At 39.0% G+C, this 9,875-nt stretch overlaps 2 protein-coding genes across 2 annotated transcripts in view; both read right to left on the bottom strand.

Moving 5' to 3' along the window:
• The window catches only part of LOC133656159 (breakpoint cluster region protein-like), a 590,239-nt gene that overhangs the window by 351,576 nt on the left and 228,788 nt on the right, over window positions 1-9,875 (bottom strand). The window lies entirely within an intron of this gene.
• On the bottom strand, window positions 3,651-4,076 carry LOC133656181 (histone H2A). The gene has a single exon (XM_062057088.1). It carries the CDS (start codon window positions 4,049-4,051, stop codon window positions 3,668-3,670), a length of 384 nt encoding a protein of 127 aa, XP_061913072.1. The 5' UTR covers window positions 4,052-4,076; the 3' UTR covers window positions 3,651-3,667.

Below are 9,875 nucleotides of genomic sequence, written 5' to 3'. Positions count from 1 at the left end.
CTTGTAGATAAAAAAGGCAAATGCATGAGCCATTGTGTTACCAGAGTTCTGTGTAATAAATAATGTGTAATAAATATACAGTATATTGAGTTTGTCGGTTGGATTCAGTTTTTCGTCCTTCTTGGATTCTCACGGCATTTAAAAATAAACTATTTTTATTCTCTATCCAGATTCCGAACTGAGCGCAAGTCTCGAAGGCTCACATTTTCAATTGAGCTTGGGCGGTTTATGAGTTGTCGAATCTCCCGGCAAATCTGAACCACGTCCCGAAGCGGTCACATGGTACAACTTGGCAACTAGGCTTCATATGTCATCATTTCTGGCTCCTCCCCTAAATGAAGCAAGCATCAATACGCACTTCGCGGAAACGCCCCCTCCATTACACGACACACGCCTCGAAGTCTCAGAACCTTTGGCCCCATCCCTAAATAAAACTAATAAAGACATAATACAAATGTGAATACAAACAAAGAAATAGATACAAAATAAATATAAAAGTGAATCCAAATGCTGCTTATATTTTTTATATATATATTTTTTGACTCTGACACATTTTCTGCTTTTTGCAGTCCAGACACCAGTTGGATGGGCAATTGCCGACACTGTATATGCACCTGCATAAAAGCGTCTCCCAAACAAACAGCTCGGCTCGCTTCTGCAAATCGCTTCTCATCCTTCACTTAAAAGAGCTGTTCAAAAGACTCGCTTCGATTGCTACCGTCACATGTCTAACAAATAGAATGTGTACATGAGTATATAACAACAATAAAGCCTGTTACACAACCATTTTCTGCTCCCACAGTATGGAAATAGCTGTGGGTCTGTTACAGTGCAGTCGTGCACTGCAAATACAACCACAACATAAAAACATGTGCAATGAATGCCTCTTTACATTATGTCTATTTTAGAACAAAATAAACTGACTTTAGGCTATTTCATTCTACAACGTGTGTGTCACACTACAAGCCTGGCGCCCACATCATTTATGTGGCCTGTAGTAGCCTGGAAATAACATGTGTCAATACGACATGTATCTTTATGGATTAATGTATTCTACATTTTGTAAAAAATATATATATATATAATGCAGGCAAATGCAGTTCTTAACTTGATATAATTTGATTAAACAAACTAATTCAAACTTTTTTTTGCTCTTTGAAACACTTTTCAAAATAAAATTCTACAATAGCTGAACTTAAATATTTTCTTGTCATACAACACTGTCCTTTCAACCATTCCTAAAAGACTGCATTTTAGCCTCCAACAAATAACAAAAGTTAGAAACATTCTGGTCACAAAAGGTGACCATTTGTGCCGTTTGTTTACAACTGAATGGAATAATTACGCGGGGGATTCTGACCATTTGGACTAGTTGTAGCGATCGTTCTGCCACACAATACCTCAGTACTAGTGATGGGTCCGGCAACACCGATGCTTTGGCGCATGCGTCAGGTTCATAGAGCAAAACCCTGTGTCGGTGCGCGTACCGCTTTTAGAAAGTCACGTGACCGATCATGAGCTGTTTCGGTCACGTGACCGATACGCGAACTGTGTCGCACTGACGCCTCCTCTGTGCCCTATGAGCGGGTCTTTTCTACAGCCGGATAAATAATAACTAAGAAGAGAAATCACATTATTTATTGACTGTATCTAAAAAATAAAAAAACATTTTTATTTAAATGAAGATATGAAATAATCCTAAATGAAATACAATGACTTGGTTTATATTATTGTACATACTAGGTCATACAATCCGTGTCAGTTGAGTCGGTCCTGTAGGGATTTTTAATGTCCAGCAGATGTCAGTATTTAGTGACACAGTATCGACACAGTATCAATGCAGTTTTGCCATGTGTCGAAACACTTCATGACGCCTCATCAACCCATCACTACTCAGTACTAATGAGGAAAATGTACACTTCAACGACTTTGACAGTTAGGATTGCTCAATTGCATTAAAACAGTTTTTATTTTTTTCTCACTGCAATAGGACGTAACCCTCCTTGCCCAAGCACACACTCGTTTTTTTGGAGTATAAATATTTGGAGTTCTGGCACCAACCGTTGGACGAGATCAGACCAATCCAAGTTTAAGACTAGATCTGACCAATCTAAGCCTAAGACTAGATCTGACCAATCTAAGTCTAAGACTGGATGTGAACAATCTAAGTCTAAGACTAGATCTGACCAATAGAAGTCCAAGACTAGATCTGACCAATCTAAGTCTAAAAGCATGAACTGATGAAGCCTACTACTCGAATGAGTGGCGAAACGTCTTCCAAGACAAACCAAGCAGTCCAGTTGCAAACGATTGAACGGCCTGAGATGACTTGCCTATATTGTAACTCTCGCCACTAACTCAATAAATTTCAGATTTTTAAATAAATAAATAACCGTCTTGTATTTTTAAAGCCATGATATATGTTATGATTTGATATGTTTGCGGATCGGAAAGAAAATCTTTGGTATGGAACACACGTAGTTTAATTTTGCATTTATATTTTCTTATTACCTCCTCCAACCTTCAAGGACAAAGCTACGAACAATGGGAGACCAGGCTTTTTGCTCCGCCACTCTCAGTCTGTGGAACGCTCTCCCTGACCACATGAGGGCACCACAGACTGTGGATGCTTTTAAAAAGGCTTAAAAACCCTTCTTTTTAAAAAAAACATTTTTTTTTTTTTTAGATATTTGCATACTAGTTCTAGCTAACAGGCTTTTTTAAAATCTTTTTATTTGTTTTATTTTTTTAATACACTGTAGCACTCTGAAGTGGTTTGCTCAATATAACGTGCTTTTTACAAATAAAATCTATTATTTTGCCAGACATTATTTCCACGTATTATATTTTGTGTACTGTCTAGGTTTTTTTGTTGACTTTTTTTTTTTTTTAAATGGTGACGTCATTGTCAATGTATACAGAATAGGACATGTGATATGGCACCACCTATGGAATGTTTACAATGAAAGCATAAACAAAACCTAATTATTGTTTCATCATAATTCCCACCAATCATGTATATGTAGGATTAAATTATTCTGATCCAAATATAACTGCTACTTGCGACTGTTTCCTTGAGGAAAACTAGTGATATGTGGATCGATACTGAAATATCAACACCACCGATACCAGATCTTTATGCTCGGATATCAATTCAGAAATCAATATGTGAATACTTTTTTGATAGTTTAGTTGTTTGCGATAACTTATATCATTAACAGGAAGACAGTGTAAAGTACCTTCAAAATGTGTATCATCGCACTCGTGTCAAATTGAAATGTTACTTTTTCACTGCGTTGTGTTTTCAGTCTGTCAATAAGAAAATAACGAAGTCAAAATGAATCACTCAGTATCAAACAAATGCATGTATCATATTTGTTTGAAGACGCTACAGAGTTACGTAATTATAAATTTAGAGTGCATTCAGTGTAGAATAGCGATGAGAAATGTCTACACTGCCAACAGTTAATTTTTATACATAATATCCAAATATAAAATATTAACACTGTATCAGAGATGTTCTAATATATCAAACAAGAACCTAATACTGATAAGTGGAAGTATGCAGGGGCCATAGTGGCATAACTACAAATGGATTATTTGCTCTTTTGTGAGGTAGTGAGGGGCTCTTAGAAGAGCCTTTGTGGTGATTAGGGTGTGAAGTAGTTTACTTCTTGGCGGCCTTCTCGGTCTTCTTGGGCAGCAGAACAGCCTGGATGTTAGGCAACACACCGCCCTGGGCAATGGTCACACCTCCGAGGAGTTTGTTGAGCTCCTCGTCGTTGCGGACAGCCAGCTGAAGATGACGGGGGATGATTCTGGTCTTCTTGTTGTCACGGGCTGCGTTTCCCGCCAACTCCAAGATCTCAGCGGTCAGATACTCCAGCACTGCTGCCAGGTAGACAGGAGCACCGGCGCCGATACGCTCGCCATAGTTGCCCTTGCGGAGCAGACGGTGGACGCGACCCACTGGGAACTGCAGTCCAGCACGGGAAGACCTGGTCTTGGCCTTGGCTCTAGCCTTGCCGCCGGTTTTGCCACGTCCAGACATGATTAAAGATTGAGGTGAAAGTCTCTGTATTATCACTGGTGAACAGAATACTCACGCTCTGCGAACGGGTGATTTATACACTCCCATGCTGCTCTGTGATTGGCTAACTGTGTCGGGGAACGGTTGTCCAATCAGCGCAGGGTAAGCAAATGCGCGAGTCCCCACTTTGAGTCCTTTCAAAAACACAATAGAAACAGTAAATGACCTCAACAAAGCACCATTACTAGGCATCAGTGTGTAATATTATATACAAATACACAAATAAAGCAAGGTGTTCTAGTACTTTAAAGGCCTACTGAAAGCCACTACTACCGACCACGCAGTCTGATAGTTTATATATCAATGATGAAATCTTAACATTGCAACACATGCCAATACGGCCGGGTTAACTTATAAAGTGCAATTTTAAATTTCCCGCTAAACTTCCGTTTGAAAACGTCTATGTATGATGACCTTCGAAGGATGACGTGTGCGCACGACGTAGCCCGAGGAACAGAGGTATGCCTTCGCCATTGAATACAATACAAAAAAGCTCTGTTTTCATTTCATAATTCCACAGTATTCTGGACATCTGTGTTGGTGAATCTTTTGCAATTTGTTTAATGAACAATGGAGGCTGCAAAGAAGAACGTTGTAGGTGGCTGTAGCAACACAAGGACCACTTACTCGGATAGCAGACGCCTAGCCGATGCTAGCAGACGCCTAGCCGATGCTAGCAGACGCCTAGCCGATGCTAGCAGACGCATAGCCGATGCTAGCAGACCCACCGCACGGATGATCTGGTGAAGTCCTTCGTCGCGCCGTCAATCGCTGGAACGCAGGTGAGCACAGGTGTTGCTGAGCAAAGCAGATGAGGGCTGGCTGGCGTAAGTGGAGCGCTAATGTTTTTATCATTGCTCTGTGAGCTCCGGTTGCTAAGTTAGCCTTAGCGTCGTTAGCAACAGCATTGTTAAGTTTTGCCAGGCTGAGATCTATTAACCGTGTAGTTACATGTACATGGTTTAATAGTATTGTCGATCTTCTGTCTATCCTTCCAGTCAGGGATTTATTTATTTTGTTTCTATCTGCATTTGAGACAGATGCTATCACGTTAGCTCATGCTAAAGATGCTAAAGAGCTTCGTCGATGTATTGTCGTGGAGATAAAAGGCACTGTAATGTCCAATTCGCGTTCTCGACTCTCATTTTCAAGAGGATATAGTATCCGATGTGGTTTAAAATACAAATCCGTGATCCACAATAGAAAAAGGAGAGAGTGTGGAATTCAATGAGCCAGCTTGTACCTAAGTTACGGTCAGAGCGAAAAAAATATATGTATTTCACTGCATTCTAGTCCGTCACTCTAACGTTCCTCGTCCACGAATCTTTCATCCTCGCTCAAATTAATGGGGTAATCGTCACTTTCACAGTCCGAATAGCTCTAGCTGCGTTAAAAACAATAGCAAAATATGAGGGAGTGAAAAACTGACAACGTCACGCTACTTCCGGTAGGGGCAAGGCTTTTTTTTATCAGAGACCAAAAGTTGCGAACTTTATCGTCGTTGTTCTATACTAAATCCTTTCAGCAAAAATATGGCAATATCGCAAAATGATCAAGTATGACACACAGAATGGATCTGCTATCCCCGTCTAAATAAAAAAAATTCATTTCAGTAGGCCTTTAAGGCACATGTGTTATTTTGCTTAACATTCAATAGAGCATGTTTTACTCCAGTATTATATGTTTTCTAACTGTGCTATAGATTACCAGATATATTTATACATGTTACCAATAAATGATATTTAAATGGGTTATACTTGTATAGCGCTTTTCTACCTTCAAGGTACTCAAAGCGCTTTGACAGTATTTCCACATTCACACACACATTCACACACTGATGGCGGGAGCTGCCATGCAAGGCGCTACCAGCAGCCATCAGGAGCAAGGGTGAAGTGTCTTGCTCAAGGACACAACAGACATGACTAGGATGGTAGAAGGTGGGGATTGAACCCCAGTAACCAGCAACACTCCGATTGCTGACACAGCCACTCTACCAACTTCGCCACGCCGTCCCCCAATAATGACCTCATGTGCTATATTTCCTCACATAAAATTTTTATGAACAGTTTTAAATTAATTTTGAACACAAAAAACAAAAACAAAAACAATACACAGTTTAGAAAGGAAAATAATAGCATTTCAAATGCAATACCTTGATTTGTTTTTTAAAAAAAACAGAAATGTTAAAAAATGAACAGGAAATATGTGTGTCTGAATAGAAGCAGGTAGAAACGACTACTAATGCGAAGAAGAAAACAGAAAATAAAATAAAATAAAATAAAATGCTAAATAATAAGCCTACAAATATTAGGGAAAACAATGACAAAAAAAAGAAACAAAAAAATAAGACTATTAAGAATACAAAAATTGTAATTATAACACTTTTAAAGAAATAATATAAATATAACAATAATATGAATGAGAAAGAAAAGGGAAAAAAAGAGTAAGAATATTAACAATAGTAATAAGAATGAATGAAGTAAATACAAAAATAATCAGACTATGAATAATTGCAAAAGAAAATAAATCAAATGCAAAAATAGTAAGAATAATAAGAATATTGATGGGGGAAAATGGAATATATATTACAATTCCGAAATAAAATTGAAGACAAAAATAAAAACAGTAGGAATATTGATAAAAGGGAACATAAAATTGAAGATCAATCAAAAAAAGAAAACAATTGTCAGATTAACAGTTAGGAGCAAGACACCAGTTATAAGAGTATGTACACTTACAAGAACATATGTTTTTATATCAAAAACATATCCATATATCCATATATATATCCATATATATATATATATATATATATATATATATATATATGTTGAGGTTTCTGTGGTTTATCCGTTATACAGTGCTCAATACCAGGGTAGAGCGGAATATACAGTATGTTAAGTCAGAAAAAACACAGAGGCTATATCATCCCTACAAGCCTGTTTCACTGATGATATAGCCTCTGGGTTTTTATATAATAATATATACATATATATATATATATATATATATATATATATATATATATATATATATATATATATATATATATATATATATATATATAAATAAATCGACCAAGTTGACTCTGTTTGCTCGCGTATTAACCAGCGCCTGCACTTTCTAAGGAGGCTCAGGGTCCACAATATCATGTTATATAAGGCAAACATTGAATCTGTCATCCGTTATGGCATCTCCACATGGTTCGGAAATCTGTCTGTCAAACTCAAACCCTTATCAAGAGGGCTGGTCAAATACTTGGCATGCAGCCCCCTTGTTCCCTTCAAGAAATATTGGACAAGACTGTGAGGAAGCAGTGTCTGAAAATCACCCTTGACCCACACCACATACTTCAGGGTGAAATTGTGTTGATGCCAAATGGGTAAACGGCACAGAACAGCAACATACAAACTCAACAGCTGTAGATTTCCCTTTGTTCCACTGGCAATCAAAGCCCTCAACAGAAAAGTACTGTAATAATTTCATAACTGACATACCTGCACTGTTCATTGTCATCACTGTATTATCGGATGAACTGTATGCATGCATGTATAACACTGTCTTGATATCCAAGGCAAGTTTCCCGTCAAAGAAAAAGCTAATTATTATGGTAATATCCACATCTCACTTAGCTATCAATATGTGCAGTTTTAATGTATTTTCAATATCACACTTCCCATTTTGTTGGATTTTTTTTTATGTACACATCTAATTTACTAATCGTGGGTAAAAGTTTGAGTGGCAATATTGAAGCAGGAATGACATTAGTAGTAAGTGTGGTGGCTCTTAAAAGAGCCGTTGTGGTTTTAGAGATTGAAGCTTATGCTCTCTCTCCGCGGATACGGCGGGCCAGCTGGATGTCCTTGGGCATGATGGTGACTCTCTTGGCGTGGATGGCGCACAGGTTGGTATCTTCAAACAGACCGACCAGGTAAGCCTCACTAGACTCCTGAAGAGCCATCACTGCAGAGCTCTGGAAGCGGAGGTCGGTCTTGAAATCCTGGGCGATTTCCCTGACCAGGCGCTGGAAGGGCAGCTTGCGGATGAGCAGCTCGGTAGACTTCTGGTAGCGGCGGATCTCACGGAGGGCCACGGTGCCGGGCCTGTAACGGTGAGGTTTCTTCACACCGCCGGTGGCAGGGGCGCTCTTGCGGGCGGCCTTGGTGGCCAGCTGCTTCCTGGGGGCTTTGCCTCCGGTGGACTTACGGGCTGTCTGCTTGGTTCTTGCCATTGTTCGCTACGTCTCGACTTTAGGAAGTAAGATACTACAACCCATGTAAGCTGTGCTTTTTATAAAGACAAGGCAGCGCTGATTGGTCCGTATGGGAGGAGGCCGGCGCAAAGGCTGATCAACCATTGGACAAGAGCACTTTGAAATGAACCAATCATCGACAAGAACTGCCCAACAGCTTTAGACATGAGAAGAGATCAACTTCCAGCAGTATATTGGTCAAACTTAAAAGGGTCCAAGCAAGCACATACAACTCAACAAGTGTTACTAAACTGCCATGAAAGGGAGAAAACATATATGAATAATTCCGGGTGGATAATAGAAGACATATGGGAAAAAGCTCAAATTGAAAATATTAAAGTTAGCCTACAGTACCAATCCCTGCAATACCACTGTGGATGTATGATAACCCAAATGTAAATACCGTATTTCCTTGAATTGGCGCAGGGAATATAGCATTCGCACGTCTAGAATTACTGCCGGGTCAAACTCGTTTCTCGAAATAATTAACGCATGCTTGGCCTTATCGCCGGTTTATTATTGAAGCCGGATCAAATTCGTTTCGCAAAATATTAATTTTATTATCGCATGTCTATAATTTTCACCGGGTCAAACTCGTTTCGCAAAATATTTAGCATATGTCTAGAACTTCCACCGGGTCAAATTTGTTACGTCACGAGTGACGCATCTGTCCTCATTTTCAAAATGGAAGAAGCTGCTTTCAGTAGTTTACAATCGCACAAAGGAAAAAAGATAAAGAGCTATTCAGTAGGATTTAAGGTCCAAGCTATTGAATACCGGTACAGTATGCTAAAGAGAGCAGTAAGCAGCTATGTTTTATTAATATACCGTAGCTGCGTGTGTGAAATACTGTATAAGTCATTAAATGACTCCCGCCTCCTGGTGGTAGAGGGCGCTGCCGCGCTAGTGATCCTTCTTGCGACTTCCGGTACTGCAGAAGAAGTGAACACACGCAGCAAGAGATTTTTTTTCTTCCTTCTAACATGGAGGATTACATACCAGTATCTAAAATAAAACAGTTTTCTAAACTGGACTTTCAATGGAAGCAGGAGGTAGTAATTAAAGGAATATCTCCATCGAGACAGAGACTTTTAAAACGGAAAAAAGAAAATAATGAAGACTTCTATAAACAAGTTATCGATGCTTTTGGTCAGAAGGAGCTGCAAATGGACTCCATTTATAAGTACAGGTAAGACCATAATAACGTTTTTTTTTAATTAAATGTGCTTTTCGTGATGGTATGCTTACATCACACTCAAAGCGCACGTCTAAATTTTATGGATTCCTCTTGGTAAACGCCGGAGTGAGAAGAGGTTTTAAAATAATTACCGCATGCACGGCCATCCCGCCGGTTTCCGGTAAACGCAGGAGTGACAGGAGGTTTTAAATTAATTAACGCCCCTGCGGCTATTCAAGGAAATACGGTATGCAACTATTAAAGAATACAAATTTAAATAGTTACCAGATAGAACAATGGCTTTAGGAAACGTTTTTAGACAACATCATAATATATACAGATGCATTAAAAACTAT

This window comes from Entelurus aequoreus, linkage group LG08, assembly GCF_033978785.1.
Source record: "Entelurus aequoreus isolate RoL-2023_Sb linkage group LG08, RoL_Eaeq_v1.1, whole genome shotgun sequence".
NCBI classification, from domain to species: domain Eukaryota; kingdom Metazoa; phylum Chordata; class Actinopteri; order Syngnathiformes; family Syngnathidae; genus Entelurus; species Entelurus aequoreus.
The sequence above is the reverse complement of the archived record's forward strand: the minus strand, read 5'-3'. Positions and strand labels throughout refer to the sequence as shown.